This window comes from Chroicocephalus ridibundus, chromosome 3 (genome assembly GCF_963924245.1).
Source record: "Chroicocephalus ridibundus chromosome 3, bChrRid1.1, whole genome shotgun sequence".
In the NCBI taxonomy this organism is placed as follows: domain Eukaryota; kingdom Metazoa; phylum Chordata; class Aves; order Charadriiformes; family Laridae; genus Chroicocephalus; species Chroicocephalus ridibundus.
In genome coordinates this window covers 47,620,714-47,642,788 of record NC_086286.1, presented here as the reverse complement: position 1 = coordinate 47,642,788, position 22,075 = coordinate 47,620,714, and the positions used below count along the sequence as shown (strand labels likewise).

Below are 22,075 nucleotides of genomic sequence, written 5' to 3'. Positions count from 1 at the left end.
TGAGCTTTCTAAGTAATCAATTAATCAAGATCTGAAGTAAAAGACAAACAATAGATTTCTCAATTTCATAAGGCAGAAAACAAGTGAAACCAGCTCAAAAGAAGAAAACCCAAAAACTGCTGCCACACAAAACATACTTAGATCATTTTATTTTCACTAGGTGTTATTTAGTTCTACTACTTATAGTCTTAAGTGTGGCACAGTAGGAAGCTCAGAATGCAACTGTGTATCGCCTAACAGTAATGAGACTTAGCTACAACATCTCTTGCTAAATCTTCCTTGTTAATTGGGACAAGACAGCCTGGCTGCACATCATTGTGTTGAGAATTAGAAACAATCTATGGTAGTTACAGTAAAGAGGAACAGCACGACACTGATAGCTGCAATTTTTTTAATTAAAAAAAAAAAAAAGAATGAGGAGAGCACGTGGGTATGTGTTTAGACGCTATAGTAGAGGATTTGTTGTAGCCTTTTGGCTTCCAAAGTAGTCATGCATTCCTGTAAATCAGTGTTTCTCAAACTTTGTGAAAGCGTGGCCTCCCTTTTTGCATAATCTGTCTTTATGCCACTATTAAATTGTCAGCAGCTCAGTTTCTCTAGGGGAGGGAACTCAGAAAGCTCTGTAATTACTGGCTACAAGTCTTTATGGACACTGAGCTGTGTCCAGCAATTAAAGGCATTTAGCTGTTCCCTTCCTAATACAAACACTTCCAGACAATAATTACAGCCTGCTTTGCACTTTCTTGTCCTTGAGGAGGATTCCCCTGGGCCCTTTTGCAACTCCCAAGGGGGCTGTTGGCTGGAATTTGAGAAACACTGCTGTAAACCAAACAGGAGCACAAGATAATACCTAAGAGCAGCTGTTTACGCAAAGCTGCTTTCTTTGCAAATAAGGTGCACCATATGCTTTGAAGGCTTTCCATGCACTGGATGCTTTCTTTTCTCACGCTTGACTTGTGTTAATCTGTGTAGCATGGCTCATTCGCACAGTATTTCAATATGGCTGCATGCAGTATATCAATCTGTGATGCTGTGTTGTTATTCAGAATTGCCACCTGCATAACATGTTAAAGAATAATAAAAAAAGAGATCTGCTGTTGGAAAAAAAATATCAGATTTAGCTCTAATGTTACAGTACCTGTTGTACTGTCTGTTTACGTATTCATTGCTTCTGTTCAAAGTTGCCTTTTACTGTATGTTATATATCGAACACCAGTTAGTTTGCATGCAATCAGCTGTTTAGTTGTGGCAGGAAAGAGATGTCTTGTGTGCTTTTCATTGAGTTGTATTAATATTTCCCACTGTATTCATTCATGATTCCAACTGTTCCAGGGGAAGGAACATTAAACAACATTAAGGTTGTGTTCGTTGTTATAAGATTTACAAGAACCTGAGATGAGGTGGCACTGTGTGGTTTTTAGGACATCTTCCAACCCTACCCATGCCAAGGCCTTTAGCTGAAGAACATCTGCCCCATAGTGTTCTTGCGTAGAAGTTAGAAAAATAAACATTTGGAGGGTGCCTGTTATATTTGAAAGAACCTAAACACCTAAACCCATGTGCAGCTCCCTGACCTAACTCTGCCTTTATGTAATTCTAAGAAGCGTGTGGCCCTTGCACTAGGAATACTCTTTACTGCTCCTCAGACAGGCTTTGCTGAGAAGCGGTGTCTTCCAGCGCCATATCTTCTTGGCTGGCCCTCCTGCACTCCAGGTTCTGACTCATGAATATGGCATGGGCCGGACCTGCCTCTCGCCGCCGTCTAGGTTCTGTAGCATCGGTTGCTTCACAGGTCTCGGTGAGTTGCTGGAAAGAAAGAAAGAAAAAATTAACTAGTTTAGGAAATTTCTAAGTAAAACTTCAGCTATTTTTTGAAGTGGCAGGCGAAAAAAGTTAAAAATTGATTTAGGAATATGTGAAACTGCATGGGATTCTTAACATGCATTATTCACAAGGGACTTCTGAAGAGGTACTTGTCACACTTTGTCTAACGCATAAATTTGGAAAGAAAAACAGACCAGGAGCTAGAGGTTTAGTACCCCAGGTGTACATGTATAGAGAGCTGTAAAGTAATTTGGATTGAAAAGGACTTCTGGAGGTCATCCAGCCCAAACCGCTGCTCCAAGCAGGGCTGACTTCTAAGAAGTTAATTGGGGTTGCTCTGGGGCTTGCTTTATATACCAAATTTTAAATCTAACTTACAAAAAAACCTTTTCATCAAAACTGGAATGCAATTATCAGTCTGAAAGCGTTATGCGCAGTGTCACCCCATTGTAGGGAGTCCTTTAGTATAAAAGCTGTGCTGTGTTAACGTTTAAATAAAACACTTCCTCCTTACCACTTTCAAATAGGCACCTGGACTCCGAGCAGTTACTTTGGCCAGGACTCGCTTTGTCTAAATTTAAGCATGTAGTCTTAGCGTGTTGTCTAGGCTGTCAAGAGTTGGCAGAGAGATACGAGTGTCCCAGGGGAAGCTGTAAGGATGAAGTGGATTGTCCTCTCCATGGAATACAGAGGCCACACTAACAATCTACTGAGACTTCATGCCCAAATTTTATATGGCTTAAAGTTAGACAAGGTGAATCCTACCATTAGTGCTCAGTATTGCAGACTGGCTGAGTTCTTGCAAATTAGGCTGTAAACTCTTGAGAGCTGGAATTATGCCTTGTCATCTGCTATGTTCAGCTGTACACGTAGTGATATACTTAATGCTCATTAGAGTAATAAAGCAGGACTGGGCCCTGCTTTCAGGGTAACGTTCAGTCAACTTCTGCTGAAGTTCATGACAAAACTCCATGGAACTGTACCATACATGGTATTTTTGGGTTGAGAGCAAAACACACACGGGCTAAGGAGCTTTTTTGACTTGGGGTTTGGAGAATTCTTTGAAAATTAGGGAAGTTATACACAGTTCAGAATGAGAGTAGCAGGAAAGTGGTTTGGACTTCCATATCCACAATTTTCCCATTGCCAATTTGGTTTCCATTTTGATAGGCCAAAAGTGAAAGTCAGTCTTAATTATGTTGTCACTCAGCCTCGAGTTGCAGTCGCCCTTTATCTCCAATCCATCTTCTCACATTACTGCTCTGTAGTGCTGAGGTGAAAGTTTCAAAATTCAGGAAAGCAACTGATGGCAACCAAAGTTAAATAAATATACTTAAGTAGATAATAAAACAGTAACACTACTACGTGCATTGAATTTTCCAGGGAAGATGGAAATAGAACTGGGACCCTACTGGGGAGAGGGCTGGAAGTTCTTGGTAGTGTACTGTTTTTGCTGCTAGAAGATGCTGAATCACAGGGCATGCAGGTTTCCTTTAGGAAATACTTCCTACCGATTTCCTTTAACTAACTCTTTCAAGCAACAAGGTTTTTAGTTCCTGGATTGAATGGTCAGAGAGAGGGACAGAATTAGTGCACCGTTCGGTGGAAACCATTCCTCTTTGTACAAATAATTCAGTCCTACATAAGCAAGCAAGGAAGGAGCTATTTAGTCTGCTTATGATGGTACTTATCACCTGGGCTGCAGAAAATGGAGACCAAAGCCCGTGCTCTGAGTGAAAGGACGAGGGATTTTGCCCCAGTTTGCAGTTTCAGGTGCGTGCTTAACAGCCAGCCGGTCAATTACTTACAAATACATCACTCTCATATACACACTAATATTAAACAGTCTCATTTTCATTGTGATGCAGCAAAATTCAAAATGAATACCAAAATCCTGACACTGTTTTAGAAGACTGTTTTCTGACCAGTGAGAAGGAAGAAACCAAAGGGTGGTGAGGACCGTTCAAGAAGCTGACAGGAGAGCCGTACAGTAGCTCACGCTCAGTGGTGCCATTCCGGCTTCAGCCTTACCCGAGCTGCTTGACTTGCTGCTCTCGCAGATGGGCCCATGGCAATATTCATACTGCTGGATGACTGGGTGTCACTGGTGTTACCTCCGTCTGCAGCCGAGAGCCCAGAAATCACCAAAGCACTTGAAAAACTTCTCTTGCCGAAGAGCAGGCTGAGAGTTGAGCTGGTGGAAGAGGCCAGACTCGACCTAAGCATGGCTGCAGCTCGGTCCTGCACAGTCAGCTGGCCAGCACCAGGAACAGCAGGGGACTGGGAAAACACAGACGTTGCCGAGTTGTGGAATGACAGCTGACTACTAGAAAGCCTTTGGGCAATTTCGTGGGCAGATGTAGATGTTTGGATGAAAGGCTGGCGGCTTTCTACAATTGGTCCCGAGTGACTTGAAGCAGGGGGCCTTTGGTTTAAAGCAGTGTGTGCCTGGATGGACTGACTCCTGGGTTTTCTCCTGCCTTTAAAAGAAAGATTAATATGCTTAAGTAAGTGGCATCCTGATGAACTCCATGCTATTGACAGTGTCCCATGTGTACGTATTACTATTGGCATATTACCACTGGTTTTATCAGCATAAGAATCCCAAGAATAACAGAAATAACAGATTGCTAAACGCGTGAACCTTTCTGTGCCTTCCGCTACAAGGGTTCTGGCTTTTGGTCAGAATAGCTCCAGTGCTTCTGCACCAAGCCAAAAGAGAGGAAAATGAGAAGACACCCCAAGGAAAGTACTCTAATCACAGGCTCACACCTATTCTGCCATGCACATTTTAACCCGCCCAGTGAACGGCTGAACATAGTGGTGTTGTGTCTCCGCTCCCCTTGGACAACCACACTAAAGTAGGGGATGCTGAATATCCAACTTCAATGGCTTGGAATAATTCAATGCAAAAATAAACCCAAAAAACTGTGAGTTAAAACAATGGCACATTAAAAAGAATTATTCCTGCCTATGGGGAAAGAGAATCTGCGAATTCAGCCAAGTGGAAGAGTACAGTGTTCAAGCCACAAGACAGTTTTGAAGTTCCAAGAGTGGTATTTACGGGCTATCACAGCCTGAAAAGATGTGACCACCACAAGTTAGGGTAGTCTATTGGAGGCCTGAACGAGACCCACGTAAGGCTTTTGCCCCAATCTGTGAAGCATCTCGATGCAGCCACTGTTGGATACGGAGAGTAGATTAGATAAACTATTCTATTCTGACATGCCTAGACAACTTGTATCTTCCTGTACATATACATCCCCATTTTTAACATTGATATCAACGCCTTATGTCATTCAAACAAATAATTTCTGTATTTCTCATGCTTGCACATTTAAATAGGCGCAGAATGAAAAATAAATGAATTATTGGCCAGTGAACCCACCAGATACCTGCTTGCACCCAGGCACCCTGCGAATGGCATGCAGCGGGCTGGCATGAGCCACAGGTGAGTTTCGTGTTTCTGCAGACAGGCTCTAACCCAGGCTGACGCAGCAAATACCCAGTCGCAAAAGTGCCTGCTTGGCTTTTTGTGCTTTCCAGGAAACTCCAACCATTTAACAAGCTGGCATTTTGGTTCCCTGGCTATAGCTGTAGGGTAGAGAGATGATGCCAGAAAATCAACGCCAGCAACGCAGAAACAAGTTTTGCTGGCAGGCATTTCCAGGTTGTTGGTAATTTGTTTTTTCTTTGGTTTTTCCCAATACCTGAACTACGGAGGGGAGGGAAGCACTGAAACTCCTCCAGATACTGAAATTTTGCAGGCATAAAGGAATATAAATCTCACACTGTTGTCTAGAAATGTGATTTTTCTGAATTCACAGGAGTTCCAGTAATGCAAAATTTTATAACTATTGACATTATATAGCTGAAACACACTGTTTTACATCTGTAGAGCCACTTTCCAGAGGCTGGTATCATTAGCCCCATTTGTTCAGATGCTGGAAGCAAAGCGAATTCAGGTAGCTTGGCACAGACTCAGATGACAGAGCTGGGCCACAACCTAACTGGAGCTGGTTTGGCAAGCACTGGACGCTTTCACACACGTCTTTATGTATCTTTACAATACTCCTACATTTACGCTACTTTTTACAATAAAATAAAAATAATTTTCCTAAGATGGCATGCAAAGCAGCATTGCTGCAATAAGAGCCCCAAGATCTCTGCTTGAGAGCAATGGCTCCTGTGTGCTGCGTTGCCAGTGTCCTCTGCCCTGCAGCCGTGATCAATCGGGAGGGCACGTGCTGTGATGGGGGTCAGGCCTGGCTGCCACACGTCTGGCCTCCGCAGGGATTCAGGTTCTTCAGACTCCAGGGTTTTGTTTAAGTGCTTTGGTTTCCACATCTGATGGTTGTTTTAATAATGTTACCCTTTTTAAATAACAAGAACGGACTGGAATTAAGAACAGAGGGGCTGTGGTGTGTTAGTTTGTGCAGGGGCTAATCTGGCCAAACATCTGTTTGTGATTTAAACTGCCAAGCTGACCCCTGTCCAAAAGTATTCCATATTCATCCCAAAGGCAGTGGTTAGAGCATTGGACAGGAGACCACCCGCGTCTACACATAAATAACTCTGTTCCTGAAAACACTTAGGAAACAAAGGCTGTTCTATAAACTGCATCACGAAAGAAGGACACTTTGGGGGAGAACCCCACACGTTTCCAATGCTCCCGATTTTGGTCACACTTTTATATAGGGCTTTCATTGCATTTTGCAGACTCAGTGGCACCAGGCTGCAAAATGAAATATGAAATATGAAAACATTAAATGCACTTGATTCATAGATTATGAGTCTAGAAGGGATTGCTGTGATCATCTAGTCTGCTGTGCTAAATAGCATGGGCCATAGAACTTCCTGGAATGAATTCCTGTGTGGTATTATTAATTACTATGATTATTTTCAAGAAATGCATCCAATATCTCCAGTCACGGAGAATCCATCTTAACTCTTAGTCACTTGTTTCACTGTTTATTTGCTCTCACTGTTCAAAATTTGCACTTGATTTCAAATCTGAGTTTGTTTAGCTTTGTTATATCCACGTCTGCTCGAATCAGCTGTCTTTGGTCACCTTTGGTTGCCCAGGTAAGTACTTACAGACTATGATCAAAGCATCTTTTACAATACAGATTGTTTGAAAGCTCTTAATCTTTCACTGCAGGATGTATTTCCCAGATCTTTGATCATTTTTTGGCTCTTCTTTGAACTCCTTCCAAATTAAAAATGTCCTTAAATGAGGGCACTAGGACTGTGCGCGGTTGGCCAACAGTGTCCTGAACCAAAGTCAGATCAATGGACATGCGTTACCCAGGTCACCCTCTTCATTCTGCTTTTTTAACAACAGGCATAGCGTAAGTTCTTTCCTGGTCCTCTGGCATTGCCTCAGTGTCCCGCTACTTACTTAAGATCAAACAGAGCTTGCTTTTTAACCAGCTCTCTTAAAAACCTTCTTGAATGAAAGTCATTTGGATTTGCTCAATTAAGCACATAGCTTTGATAGCCACTCTTTCATGTTCTTTGTAGCTGTTAGGATGGAAGGAACTACTTCATGATCAGATCATAGAAACAGATCATCTGCATTCTTCCCAATACAAACCAGACATTTCTTTTCTCATTTCTACATTATTGGCAACTCTCCTTTTCTATATAGCGTTGGATTGGAGCCGCTGTTAGGATTTCTTTTGCTTCTAGTACTCTTTAAAAATAAACAGCCACAAACTCGCTTTCGTCTTTTTGTCCCTAATGATGGTAGCCAGAAATTTCTCCTTGTTTCATTCTCTTTCTCTTATCAGCGGTCTCTCAGGACTGAATCCTGATTTGCATTTGCTATTTTCCACTTCCTTGCATTTGTTGTGCATGTCTTCATTTTACCTCAAAGCCAGGTTGCTTTTCTTAACTAAGGGTGACCTTCTCTCTTGATTGTGGTTTTCTGGGCACCCAATACATTCTTTTAAACAACTCACAATTAACTTTCGTTCTTGTATGGCATGCTCAGGATCATTATTTTACAATTAAGTTTGCCATTCTGATTACTGCAGTGTCAAGTTATGAGTATGCACATGGGGATTCTTCTAACGCTAGACTCAATTAAAAGCAGCAGTTATTTTATTCTTACAACATGGTTTATATTCAGGGCAAGAGTTTCTCCAGTCCTGTCCATTATCTGTAATGATAGGTCAAAATGATCTAACGGGAAACAAACAAGTCTCGTACCCCTCTAGTTCTCGCCTTTCATTTATACAGTAATACCACAGCGTGTTGAAAGGTTGAGTTAATTGTCTTTACATTGCAAGTCCTGGTCCCACAGTGATAGGTCTCACAGTGACCCACTGCCAAACTTCCAACATGAAGGCCAGTAGTCCTACCTTGTGAATATGTCTTGAAGTACTTTTGAATCCATAATTTAATACGAGAAGGGCTCAGCTATTATCTATCTGACAGAATGATTGGCAACATTAAATTTTCTCCTGGTAACTGCTGTACAGACATAAGAAGTTATTTCCTATTTGTTCTCCACATGCGCTGATGAACAGCCAAACCAACTCCTCAAATAAATTGTCATGGTCCTTCCAAAATAATTAAGATTTTTGCATAGCTTCACTTCTGCTGTTCCCAGACAACAATAAGCACAGGTTTAATAAGTACGAGCTCCCCACATTGCACACGTAGACTCCCTCCCGTCTGCATTTCTCATTCTGGCATTGTTAGTGGCACTTCTAATCTAAAAGTGGCACGTAAAGGAGTTTGAGAGTGAAACCTTTGGTGAATCGCGTTTGTCTTACCCTCCTAGTAAATACCTGGAACAATATCAGGAAGCCATCTCCCACATGTGCTTGGTCATTAGGAAAGACAAAGCTTTCTAAAATTAGTTTTCCACTGGACATGAGCACGCCCCAAAAGCATCTGCCTACGCAGCCCCTCAGGAGAAGACTACAGAAAAGCCAAGTAAACTGTGCAAATACCTGTACGCTGGTGGACCTCTTGAGATGAAGCTTGCAACTGAGGGGTTCCATCTCTGGTGGGCTGCGAGCTACTGCACTGGCTTGAATTGCCCGTGGAATTGCTGTTAGACGAAGACCCCCCTCCACTATCCGCCTCTTCAACGTTACCTCTCTCGTGGTGAGCTGCATGGCAGTCCTTCCGCATTCTGTTTGCAGGAACACGCACATGGTCAGCCATTTATTAGGCACAAAAATCTGTGCCACCAACGTTAGGTGCCTTCAAAACGTGTAATTGTAGTCTTTCATACCTCCCTAGGTCTTTTGACATTTTATGAGATGACAAAGATGATGAAGCAGTAAATGTACTTGTAACAAAATTATATACAACACAAACCAAGTCTTCCCTTGTCTGTGTTAAGTGGCTTTGGAGCCCTGCAAGACCTTAGGACTCTACCTAACCTTACAGTGATCTCTAAAGATCAACTTCTGCATGAGGTAACCAAGTAGCGAAGAAGGGGAATGGGCTGGAGGGAGTTTAGTGGGAATGGGCTGCACGGTGGGAAACTAGCATATTAAGCCGCAAGATTTAATCTTGGCATTTTAGCATAGGTCTGAGCGTGCAAGCTGGCTCTTCATGGTCCCCTGCCTCTCCTCAGCCACAGTGGTGATAGGGCAGGTGGAGGGAATGAGACAAGAGTGAGTTACTGCTGCATGAAAAGTGCGTGTAGGAATGAGAGATGGAATGGAATTCCCTAGAATAAGGGAAACATCTGTAGTGCTAAGTGATTTGGTAATGAATCTTGTTAAACATGTAGAAAGCTTTACTTAAAAGCCTTCAATGAGTTAACAAATTTGCTTTCTGCTGTATCTGTAAGGTTATTTTGCTATATTCTGAGTTATTTGCAATTAATTTTTTACTCATAGATAAGAGTATGGAATTAGTCTCTTTTAATAGAAAATACAGTGGAACCGAGACTGCGGGGTCTCTATCTGCATAGCCAAAATTTAACACCTACCTTAACCATTTGGATCTGAACCACTTTTTAATGTTGTCCAAACTGACAGGTCCCCCCCAAATGTTCCTCAGTTGGCTGTGTGTCCCGAGGTACGAGGTGGTTAAAGGGGAAACGTACATTGGATATCCCAGTGGCTGATCACACGAAGAATTAATTAAGTTCCGCAAGACCTGTTTATTGTTCTGGATGCTTCCTCTCTCCGGGTTACGATTGCGTAAGAAAATCAGTTCCTGCTGCTGCCCAGCCCAAAGCCCTCTGACGCACTCCTTGTTGACCTACAGGTAGGTTAAAAACACGTGGATCGTGTGAAAACGTTTGCTACTAAAGATGCAGAACTACACTAGCAAGGCAGAATGGCAGGAGCTGTGTGTGCGAGCACCTTATGTCTTTGCACCAACGGGTTTTATGAACTTTTGCAGCTACTCCCTAGTAAAGCCTGGAATGTTATTTCAGATACAGAAACATATAGGTCCAATATGGAAGTCAACTGAAGAGAGCTCTTCTAACCTCCAATCCCTACTCCAGTAACTACAACCAGCCTCTCCTTTTGTCCAGATTACTCAGAAATAATACTAGTTATCACAGCCCTAAATTACTGCAATATTAGAAAGATGGTATATATGTACCTTGATGACCTTGAAGCTCAAGTAGCTTTTGTGGAGCATGATAACTTTATATTCATCTGCTCCTTCATCTACCACGTGTCTCAGGGTTAGCAGCTCCTCTCTGTTGGAGAGCACAGCGCTGCGCCAGGCTGGGTCCCCTTCGTGACAAATCACAACCTTTTCTTCAAAAGACTGGATCGCTTCATACAAAACTGCTGGGTCTTCGTATTCATCTGGGCAGGTGAACTGGTCCTGGCAGTACAGGAAAAAGTATTGAAAAGGTCAGGTACATTTGTGAAAACACAAAAACTATTAACAATAAACAAAATCCTCTTTTTTGAACAGTTACCGGCTGGCCCCCCAAGTGACTTGCCATTTGATACAGCGTGTCTTTGGGGAAGCAGAACAATTCATTTAATGGTAATACAGAAAGGTATGATTTTTGTTTTATTGTAACCTATTCCGATCCCATGTCTCCACTGAACAAAGACACTCAGAGAATGCCAGCTTATCCACTTTCTTTTTCTAAAGTGGGAAACCATGGAAGGTGGAGCTTTTGGGTAAGCTGGAGGGAGATCAGAATCACTTGGGGGCATTCCACAGTTCTTGTGGAAATCCTTATTTTTATTCACAAAATCCCACCAACAAAAGCACAGACTGGGAATCCATCAGCAGATATCACAATATTGCGTTACTACTTTAGCTGTCGCGCGGCAACACGGCCAGTGATAACATTCATAAAATGACTGTGTCAAATTCTCAGATACTAATTCACAGCAGTTCCACTTCAGTTACATTCAGAGCAATTATAAATATCATGCATGATAAAAGCTTATGATACTAAATCAGAGCAAGAACAAAATCAACTCCAAGCTATACACGGCTTGACCTGAAGAAATTGGACCAACTTCAATGGAGGAGTGCCAGATTTTTATAACCGAAAACAAAACGGGGTCAGAAACAGCCTGACATAATCAAACAAACAGCCGTGACACTAACCCTTCAAACCACTCTGTGTCTTTTAACGTACGGGTATTGCTATTTGTGAAAGGACTGATAAATTAACAACAAAATTAGTCTAATCAACGTATTTCTTTTCAACCCAGAAGCCATCTTTCCAGTATCCACGCAAGTAAAACATTACAAGACTGTCACTTTTGTTTTGATGAAAAATGCAGGGTCAAGCTCTGCAATATGAATGGTTTCAAAAGGGCAGCTAGGCAGTACAGAAAAGATCAAGTGAATGCAAAATAAATGCCAAGCTTTTCCATTCTGCTTAAGGAAGTTTCTCAGAATAAGGCAACAAGTCCTTCATTTCCCCTCTCTTTTTTTTCTTTTTCTTTTTTCTTTTTTTTTTTTTTGTTTTCCTCCTTTTGGACAGTTTCTAAGGTTTCCTATGTTTCCCTAAGAAAACAGATGCAGCAGTAAAAGATAAAAATAAAAATTAAAAAAAGACCCTACCTGGTGTAGCTTCAGAGACATTCGAATTGCCGGGGCAACAACCTTATGCAAGAGATCCATGTCTGCAAAGACCCACTCATCTTTCGATGCTATCCGAAAGTCTCCTTTGAACAGTGCGTGCAGCCCATAAAGAAAAGAGTCCAAGCTGTAAGAGAAAGGCAGCAGTCACTCCTAGAAGTCATTCCCGTCTCACCGGCTCTGCCAGCCGCCGGCCACGTGCCGAGCTGCGCAGTGACCCCCAGGTGCCAGGTGAGCTCCTGCAGTGGGCATAAAGCAAGGCTCGCATTGCGTATTTCTGATGAGAAACCATGCTTTGGGGTAGGTGGTTTTCCTTCTGCTTGCGCCGTAAACAACTGGCCATGAAAGGAGTGTGGCGCCCGGAGCAGAGGATGTCCTAAGGATGGGCGGATGGCTCATGGGGTGCCTCAGGGCGCCGCTTCTCTGTGGCCGTACCAAAGAGACCAGGCCAGAGAGTGGCAGCTGCTCTGCAACCCCTGTGTGGGTGGCAGAACCTGCTGGAAAGTTAATTGATCGGCCCTGTTATTCATAGCAGTTCTCTTTGCAAGGTAAAAATTTAAAAAAAAAAAAAAAAAAAGCTGTAAAAATATTTTCAGCAAATCTGAGACTTTTGTCGTGAAACTCAAACCCAGACATGAACATTAAACCAGATGCACTAAGAAGAATACCGAGTTTCAAGAACTGTTCAGCAAAGCGGGTGAGAGCATGAATCAAACGGCAGGCATTTCGGATTGAGACAATGAGCCCTACAGCAAATACACACCAGGTTTCTTTTTTCTAACATAAGAAACTAGATGTAACCAGTTCTGCCTGACCTCGGACGACGATTCGCCTGGACCTGAGATTTAAGCAAGAGGTCAGAGGTACAAAATCGAGTAGTTGTTAGAAATCAGTTGCACGAGGGCGTTGCGAAGGGAAACGACCAGCCTTCAGCTCCAGTCCGCACCCTGAATCACCGGCTTCCCACAACGACACCACAGCCACTTGTATAACGCTGATGCAGCAGGAGTGCCGGCCTGACGCTGCTCTGAAGAAGTGAGTGCGAAATTGAGGAAAATGGAACCATCTGTTAAAAACCAGCATCTCTTGCAAACCCACAGGACATGGTTTCATCTACCTGCCAAGATTTTGCTCGCTCTTACAACAGTTGATTTTTTTTCAGATCATAAAGGCTCTGAGGAGAAGCTGCATTAAGACGTTAGCAGTTTTCATTACCGCCCAGGCTTTCTCCAGGGAACGCATAATCTTTCCACATAATCGAGCTTTCTTAATTATTTTAGGAAAAGAAAAAAATATCTTTTAAATTTTTCTCGTCTCTGAGAGAGGGAGAAGAGAGACTGGGAGACTGCTTGACCTGTCTTCAGCTCAGACACATTCTAATTTTGCCCCTGGTGGGTAGCATCTTTTAGAAATTAAAATGGGAAGTTATATATGTTACCAGAAGAACAGCTGGATACCGATTTTCTCCGCGAAAGCACCGTGTAATACAAATCAACTAATCAGTGGGACGACCAAGGCCAGTCAGGGAGGCAGGGCTGCTGTCACTGCCAGGAACATGAAGAGTACAGGGAAGCTCTTGTGAATTCTTAACTGGTTTGCATTTATCAGTACTAAGTTATGTATTAAAACACGCCTGTGTGAGACGGGCACTTACACTCAGATCTTTGAAACATTTACGAACTGATTTCAGTGGGAGTTCTGTGTCTTCAGGGAGCGGGTCCTGATCCCCACTGACTTTCAATCAATCATCTCCACAGTTTAGAAAATGATAATATACCCAAATCCTGCTAAATAGCTAGGAAAGCCCTAGAATAAACCAGTTGGGGGGTGGGGAATGGTGGGCGCAGCCAGTGTGGTGAAATATCTGACTGTCGTCTCCTTTGAAAAGGCTAGAAAAGAAGGGTCTTTTCACTCGCCCACCCACTAGACAACATCCAGCATTCACAGCTGAATCCTTTCCTGGAAAAAACACTTCTGTATCTAAATATTCTTCCCAGGATGAAACTGAAAAATCCACCCTGAACTCCGCACCTAATGATGATCTGTAGTATAGTTTTTCCCCACGTAGCACCCCCTGTATTTGCTCTGAAAAGCTGGCTGGGACGAAGGGAGGAGTAGGCAGGAGAGAGAACCGGTTTTTACATCATTAGAGGCTCTCGGAGCCAAATCCGAACGCCAGAGCAGACAAAGAGTTTGCATTCACATCCAAGTGTCTTACAGGCATCAGCACAGGCTAAGCAGGCTGCTGCGAACAGCAGTGTCTGCTGAGAGCACGGCCAGGGCTAGGCCAGCTGTGCAAACCGCAGCTGAGCATCAGCAGAGGGAAGCACGTACAGCTCTCACTGCGCTTAGTGAGGGAAGACTCCTCCATTTCTCATCCCTCGGCATAATAAGTTCTCTAACCAGCATTTTTAAGAACAAATACAACTGCCACAAGGAGCGAAGCAGGGGTGGCAGTAGTTGTGAGAGGCTGAGAGTCAATTATTTTATACAACGCATTTTCCACCGGAGAGGCGTGGAGGAGATTGCTGTATTCACGAAACCAGGGACCCCTTTTATTCTCCTGCCAATCGTAATGAGGCTTTGGGGTACATTCTGCCTGTAACGTGACACTATCTCAAGCCATTACTTCTGTAACACGCAGCCCTTAATCCGCATAAGATACAGCTGATGTTATTCTTCCCGTTGTTATGCTCTCTCCTGACGACTCTAATGAGATTATAAGGAAGCTGTAAAGCCAACAGCTTTGATCTCGGGCCTGACTCAAGGTTGTTGCTGCTTTCTTGGCCCAGTTTTAACCTACTTCAATTAGTAATCTGCTGTAGTTACAGGCTCATTCAAAATATTTTAAAAACTAGCGAAGGTAAATTCACATGCCGAAGAAGTGGCATTAATAGGGAAGAGGCATAACTACTATTTCTGGCAACGTTTCTAACCCTCTGAGCTAAGAACCCGAAAAGCTGCTGTCACAACTGCGAGCTATTTTAGAACAAGACTAGGAGGTGTGTGGGAACCGTCGGCCCCTCGAACGTGCAGAAAGGAGAGGATTAAGTCGCACCACAAATGCCAGAGGGAGGGCAACACAGCCAAAGCAAATACGCCCTCCTGCTGCACTCCTTACGGCGCTCCAACAGCTGAAACTAAAAGCACTTGATGCAAGCCTGAAAACAGTAGGGATGAAGACTAATGAGCTGGTGACTATATCTGTGGGTATTCTGCATGCCAAAACCCATCTTCTGTCTGCAGTTTATAGACCTTTCCCAATGTTAACAGTAGATTTATTTAAGGAATAAAGAAACATGCCTGCCTGTGAGCTGGTAATGACCTGAATGTCACAGCTCACCTGAATGAAATATTTTCAGTGGTAGCCCTCTTGAATTTTATATGTTAGACCGTAGTGGTTGTGAGCCAAGAGTCAAACTTTTCTCCCCTGCTTCTGCTCTGCTCAGCTCTGGCACAGGTAACGCTGCACTGTCTGCTTGAACTCCCACTACCAAGGCAGCATCACGGTCAGCATTGCGGCGCCGTGTCCTGCGCCCTCCACCTCTGTCCCCTCAGATGCTGGGCAGGGCAATGCGGTGCCCAGGAGGGAAGGGGCGAGTGGGGCCAGCTCTTCCCTGGGCCTCAGCGTGAGCAGCGGTTCCTCCAGGCAGAGCCATTCCTTGGAGCGACCCTCTGTCCGCGCTGAGTGATGACGCCTGGGGGGAGCTGAGGGGACATGTGAGCATCCAGGCTTGGTAGTGTTGGAAGTATCTGTTGAGAGATGCTTCATTAAGAGATTTTTATATTTTTCCAAATTTGAAATGTATATTAAACGTTTATTTATTAGTAGGTCTAGTGGATGAATAGGATTATTCAGTAATTTTTTACAAATGCACACCTAAACATATCACTCATATTTGAATAAATGAATGGTAATGTCATGTCATTCTTCAAATTGCATTTTGTGCAGGATGCCTCCTAATGACAGTTTAAAAGAGCAAGTGATTTGCATAGCAATGTTCTGCCTTCTTAATGAATGCATTTATTGTGTAATCTAGTGTTAATGTTGGGTTGCTACTGACATTTACATGAACAGGTACACTGAATAATTATTTACATACATTATATAAGAGCATTTAAAATCTTGGTGACATTTACTGATTAATAGATTAGACAAAATCATGTGTAAATGACTGCAAATTGATAGTTTACATACACAACGTAAACTCGAATCTCAATTCTGTAGTGCACAGCTCAGTGTAACATTACCTGTGCATTACTGTTCCTGCGCGGCAGTTGGATGACTGTCACTCCTCAAGACACAGCAAGGGCTAGACTTAGTCCAGAGAAAGCTTCCTTCTACCTGCATAGTTACCCCCGAGACCAAACCATGGACCACAGAGCACAGATTCTTGGCTAGTTTGCTCATGTTGGACATATCTGAAACACTTCATAGAAATAAGCGTGAGGAGGAGAAGACTACAACGCCTATCTGGCCATTACAGCCCAAACTCATCACGAAGCCTCTAGCAATATTGTACACAAGACGCTTCGCAGCCAGAATTAATAGAAGGTCCTGAGATGAAGTTCAAGGTCATTTCTCAGTGCCTACCAGAGTAATCTAATCTAAGTTTTTGTAGTCCAGTACTTGAGTGTGACAGAGCGTGTATTAGGAGCCCTGATCTCTTACAAAGTGAGCCGGCTCCCAACAACTGTACATGCAGTACCTCCCCCTCATGCACACAGCTGGCTGTGGAATCACCTGTTCTGACACCATCTCTGCCAAAAACTAAAACCCTCTTTAGCACCAGAAGGCCCCAAAAGGTCCCCAAAATATCATGACAGCTTTTCAAGGAAATGGACTGTGAAGCATCACCTACGGAACAATTCCTGCAGCTTCTGAGGACCTTCAGTACTTCTTCCCCATCTGACTGATTGCAGACCTACAACAGCCTGAGAGCTGGGGGTGAGGACCATCAGTAATGCTCTATATCACCTTCTGTAAGAGCTGCTGTATCTCCATCAAACACAGAGAGAGGGGAGGGAGACCCGCCTTCAGCACCTAAAGTTGCTTGGGAACATCTCCTGGCCTCAGGAGCACAGTCCACGTGTTGGGCACATTCTTCCCCTGGCATGCCATATAATCGTATTCCTATCGAAGTCTTGCTGACTTACTGCTTCTTTGTGTTTAAATAAGTTGTGAAGATTTGCGCGAAGCAGTAAACACAGCTGAATCATCGAATTGCCTAGGCTGGAAGGGATCTTTCAGATCATCGAGTCCAACCATCAACTTAACTCTGACAAAAACGACCACTAAACCATATCTCTAAGCACCACGTCTACCCGTCTTTTATATACCTCCAGGGACGGTGATTCCACCACTTCCCTGGGCAGCCTGTTCCAATGCTTAATAACCCTTTCAGTGTAAAAATTTTTCCTAATATCCAATCTAAACCTCCCCTGGTGCAACTTGAGGCCATTTCCTCTTGTCCTATCACTTGTTACCTGGGAGAAGAGACCAACCCCCACCTCGCTACAACCTCCTTTCAGGTAGCTGTAGAGAGCGAGAAGGTCTCCCCTCAGCCTCCTTCTCTCCAGGCTGAACAACCCCAGTTCCCTCAGCTGCTCCTCATGAGACTTGTGCTCCAGACACCTCACCAGCTTCGTTGCCCTTCTCTGGACCCACTCCAGCACCTCAGTGTCTGTCTTGTGGTGAGGGGCCCAAAACCGGACACAGCACGTGAGGTGGGGCCTCAGTAAGTACAGTAAGATCTGCCCTCTGTGCTGAAGTGAATGTATTTGGGAGAGTTTTGTTGAGAAAGGTCTTGATGTCGGGGGGTAGCGTACCCACCTTGCTCCTCAGTTAATAATGTCTACTAAATTGTTTTTGTCAATTAAAATAAATATATAAATTCTTTAAGACAGGAATAAACGTTTTTCACCAAGCTAAAGTCATTTTTTGTAGCTGTAGCAATTTATAACTTGGATTGTGCTACTCAGATTCTTCTTTTTTTCCCCAAAAATCTTTCTGACAGTTGAAATATATTAAAGTATTTACCCAGGTGCGCAAGTGACACAGTTTTTCACAGTGAAACTTTTCACAGGGAAAGCTTTTGTGAAGTAGCACTGAAAAAGATACTGTCAGAAGCTTCCACTTAATCCCTCTTATGTCACAAAATAAATGTAAAAAATACAATGATTCAATACTGCCTTGGAGCACTTTCTTAATAAAAAGAAAATCAGGAGTTAAAGATACAGGATTTTACAGAAAGGATTCAGAAAACCAGGGATAGAGACGTGCAGTGCACATGACTACTGCATTTTTTCCCCATCTACAGACTTTTTCTCCCCAAGAAAAGTATTTTTGAGTACGGAGCATCCACTCACAAGAAGAGAGAAACTAATCTGGTTCATTGGCAATTTTCCAGATTTTAAAATTACACGGTATAGCTGACTCCTGCAATTAGTATTAAAATCTTTACAGAAGACTTTGCAAATAATTATTCTCAACATTCATACTTTCCATGTTAAGCTTTGGAAAGCTCTCTGATAATGTTATCTCTTTCCATTAGCTACTCATCATGTAAGCCAATAAAAATAGGTGACATTGTTATTCTATCTGTACTAGTGCCAAAACATTTTAATGAAGATTTTAAGATCCTATGGAAAGTACATGCAATGCAATGACATTTTTAGGAAGCTTTTGTGATATTTTTAGATGCATTTCTAATATCGCTGTGACATACCTATCAAATTCACTTTAATCTTTTCTCAAAAAAAAATAAAAAAACACAAACGCACATCACCTTTTCTACTATCATGTCGCCAAACTAAATTTGGATCATAAAAAAATAGGGCAATTTTAGAAATATCTATGACTTACTAAACATCACACTAATTGTGGAGTGCATAGAAATGAAGGGAGAGGAAACTCAACCCAGAAGAAAACTACTCCAGGAAGGGAATGTGCAAAGACCAGTAGAAAAGAAATGACAAAAGCCCCTTTAGAGAGCAGGAAGACGCAGCACACCAAGAAACAAGGTGCATGCGCCATGAACATTTTGTGTGACTGACTGAAAGCGGAAGACACAAAAGCAGATTTTACAAACGACTCAACAGATAACAAAGCTAGAATGAATATTTAAAGGACTGTTTTATCTTATAACAGACAATACATTCAAAATTGCACGTGCTGTCTTTGTTTGCTTGTTAGTAAGACAAATCCTCTCTAAGGCCCGTGTTGAGAGAGGGCTTCATTCACAGTTTCATGCCAAGGCAGCAAGGTCACTTAGAGACTGTGTATTTACTTATCTTCTCCACTGTTACTAAACTCTTGTGAGCGCAGGGAGTTCAAGTACACCTAATAAAAATCTAAAGTTAGGAGAAAAGTTAGTCTTTAATAAAGTAAAGATTATTTCACTAATAAAATGCCTTATCTATAAAATTAATTACTCGGGCTGAACACTTAGCATAAATGGTACTTTATAAAACCCAAACAAGTCAGAACTCCCAGTGAAAATGGAAGAATCCCTAAGGAAAATGTGAGGTGAAGAGCACACACAGAAATAGATCTAAACCAAGCATATTTTAATTGATGAGACTTTCTAGGAAGAAGTGGTTAGAATGAATAAATGAACAAGTAAGGCTGACTGAGAACAGACACAGCTGCAGTCTCAAGAGACGCGAAGTTCTCCCTTCCTTGGTCACCAGAATGAAATGGCACGAGGAACACAGAATACAGCCCTGAGGAATAGAGGACCCTTATGGATTTATTATTATTTAGTTAACTAGATGTCAGAGTACTTAGCAGTTTCTTCCCCTTCTGGAGGAAGCCAGCACTACAGTAGCCAGGCCGGGCGTGAGTGAACACAAGCAATAACCATCAGTACCTATTCCTTCAATGCAAAATTCTGCTTTGCCCCATGAAATAAAGACTGATATTAGTTATTAAGCAAGCTGCCAAAGAAAAAGATGTCCAGGAATGGCAGAAAACAGATTATTTTATGGAGGAAAGAGACTTCACCTTGATCTAATCCCATGCTGAGATTACACATTAAGTGAAAAAAGACAAACAGGTCTTTGCTTTAAAATGAGGGAAGAAGATTCCTAAAAATTACCTGATGGCCATATTGTGAGCTGCAGTTCCCAAAGCTCTTCGACCCAGTATACACAAGGCAAAGGAAAGCGTCACTAGAGGAGAATCCTCATCACTGTCCAGGTGCTGCAAGGTTTTAAGAACAGCATGTTATTCCAAGCGCAAATATCATCTTTAAAAGCACTGCAATACTATAAATAGTAACATTCATAAAATTTGCTTGTAGCTGGACCTGCACACGAAAACATTCTTTGCAATTAAACAGAACAAGAAGGAAGATCATTGCCATCAGAAACTTTCTGCAAAGTGCAAGCTTATTTTGCCCACTGGCTAGAAACAGAGCATTTCAGTCTTGGGTGGTGAGATCCCAAGGGAAGGGAGCTTTGGGGGTGGCAGGGGTTTTTGTGGGGTTATGTTTGTTTGTTTGCTTGTTTTTTCCAGATCTGACATTCTAAACCAGAGCAGATTCCTTATTGCTGAGAGAAACCGCAACTGGAGGCAGCCAAACCCCTTTTCATGGGACACAATGCATATGAAACTCCCTCGCAGATTCCAGAAGAACAATCTATTTGGAAAAATTTGGGGGAACGCATTTTTAGTGAATAACAATATATACCTAAATTGTATACCATTGATGACCCTGACCTCACATTTTAACAAGCGGTCAAGACATTTAATAGACATTTACTAGCTCAGGAGAGTTTCTTTACTAAATTTGTTGAAAGAAAACCTTGCTATCAAGCAGGAGGGAAAAATGAAACAACCCCTCATGAATGTGAATCTTTAGGAGGATCCAGACTATTATTTCTGTCCATGCAATGGGTGGTTTCTTACAGTTTTCTTTGACTCTAAAACTGAAGTCAATTATAATGGAGAATGTAGCACCTTCTATAAAATGCACTGATTTCCAGGGCTGTGTGTACAGCAAAGCTTTTTTTACATCTCGTCTCCTACATGAACTTTACCTCTATATAGTTAGTGAATTACAAGAACCGAAGTAAAAGACGTAAAAAATATATAAATGTGTGTGTGCGCACATTAGTGCAGGCACTCATTTGCCCTTTTAAGTCTAACTCTGATAAGCTTCAAGTGCATTGCGCATCCCTAAATCTATTGTTCTATTTGAACGTCTCAGCCACGTAACAAGGGAAAAAGCATCATTTAAGAGCGGCTCTCCCCGCACCGTGCAATTCTTCGTGTGTCAGAACTTGGGAGCTGAGACATGAAGATGGGAAAGAAAAGAGATTAAACATTCCCAGTAGGAGGAGACGGTGGGCAAGGCTCAGAGGACAATTCAATAAAAACAGTATCAATGTAATGATACGCAGAGGAACTGGTGGAATGGTGTTCAGTGTTGAAGACATGATAAGGAACCAAAGAGGAGAAGAAACGTGAAGATTCAGCGATATTACACCAGCTAAGGCCAGTGGTAGCAAATGGGATGCGCACTCAGTGATCCTGAATGAGAAACGCAGAAGTTAGAGTGCATGGTGGCCAGGAAAGATACGCTTCTCATTTTTTGCCATTATCAGCAATAATCAGAAAATTAAATCAAGGGAATATGCTTGTTCGAAACTGTATTCTCCCTCTGGGCTATTTTGAGTATTCCATGGAAATACAGTAATGCATTTCTGACAAATGATTGCTGACCATCAGTAATCTTAGTGGCTCAAAGCATGGGAACGCGCAGCTGTAAACCTGCCCTTGACCTTCAGGAGCTGCGAGGGAATTTCATGCTGTTTTGTGACATGGTTCACATTTGAATTAGGAGCTCTCAGAAGTGACCTACACCAGCAGTGAGTTTGTTACATACTTCCCTACCATTTGAAGACTGTACCCAAACACAGGTAAATGTCTGGAAAGGGTACAAAGACATCAGCAATGTTTGGCAACCGTACCCAAACACTGGCAACACTGGAGCAATGATGACATTCCCTGAGCAAAGCCTGCTCCAGCATTACTCCAGCAAACACTTACCATATCCACACTTTTTAGAGATGATGAAATTAACGATGTTGGAAGTGTGTACAATAAGGAATTGGTTCTGTATTCGAAGACGTGCCCTCCTTCAAATTCAGGTTTTGCACAAGGGTAGTCTCCAAAATACGTTTTTTCCATTCCACAAAACATATA

The 22,075-nt window shown here is 42.5% G+C and overlaps 1 protein-coding gene across 2 annotated transcripts in view; it reads right to left on the bottom strand.

Annotated features, from left to right (window-relative positions):
* Positions 1-134: 134 nt before the first annotated feature.
* The window catches only part of PCNX2 (pecanex 2), a 161,074-nt gene continuing 139,133 nt past the window's right edge, over positions 135-22,075 (bottom strand). For both annotated transcript variants that reach the window (XM_063329031.1, XM_063329032.1), the window contains 7 exons: positions 19,965-20,068; positions 11,848-11,992; positions 10,408-10,638; positions 9,782-10,056; positions 8,787-8,971; positions 3,856-4,304; positions 135-1,806 (listed from right to left, as the gene is read on the bottom strand). In XM_063329031.1, coding sequence (XP_063185101.1) covers positions 1,633-1,806; positions 3,856-4,304; positions 8,787-8,971; positions 9,782-10,056; positions 10,408-10,638; positions 11,848-11,992; positions 19,965-20,068 — 1,563 coding nt within the window. In that variant the 3' untranslated portion in view covers positions 135-1,632. The remainder of the gene's footprint in view (positions 1,807-3,855; positions 4,305-8,786; positions 8,972-9,781; positions 10,057-10,407; positions 10,639-11,847; positions 11,993-19,964; positions 20,069-22,075) is intronic.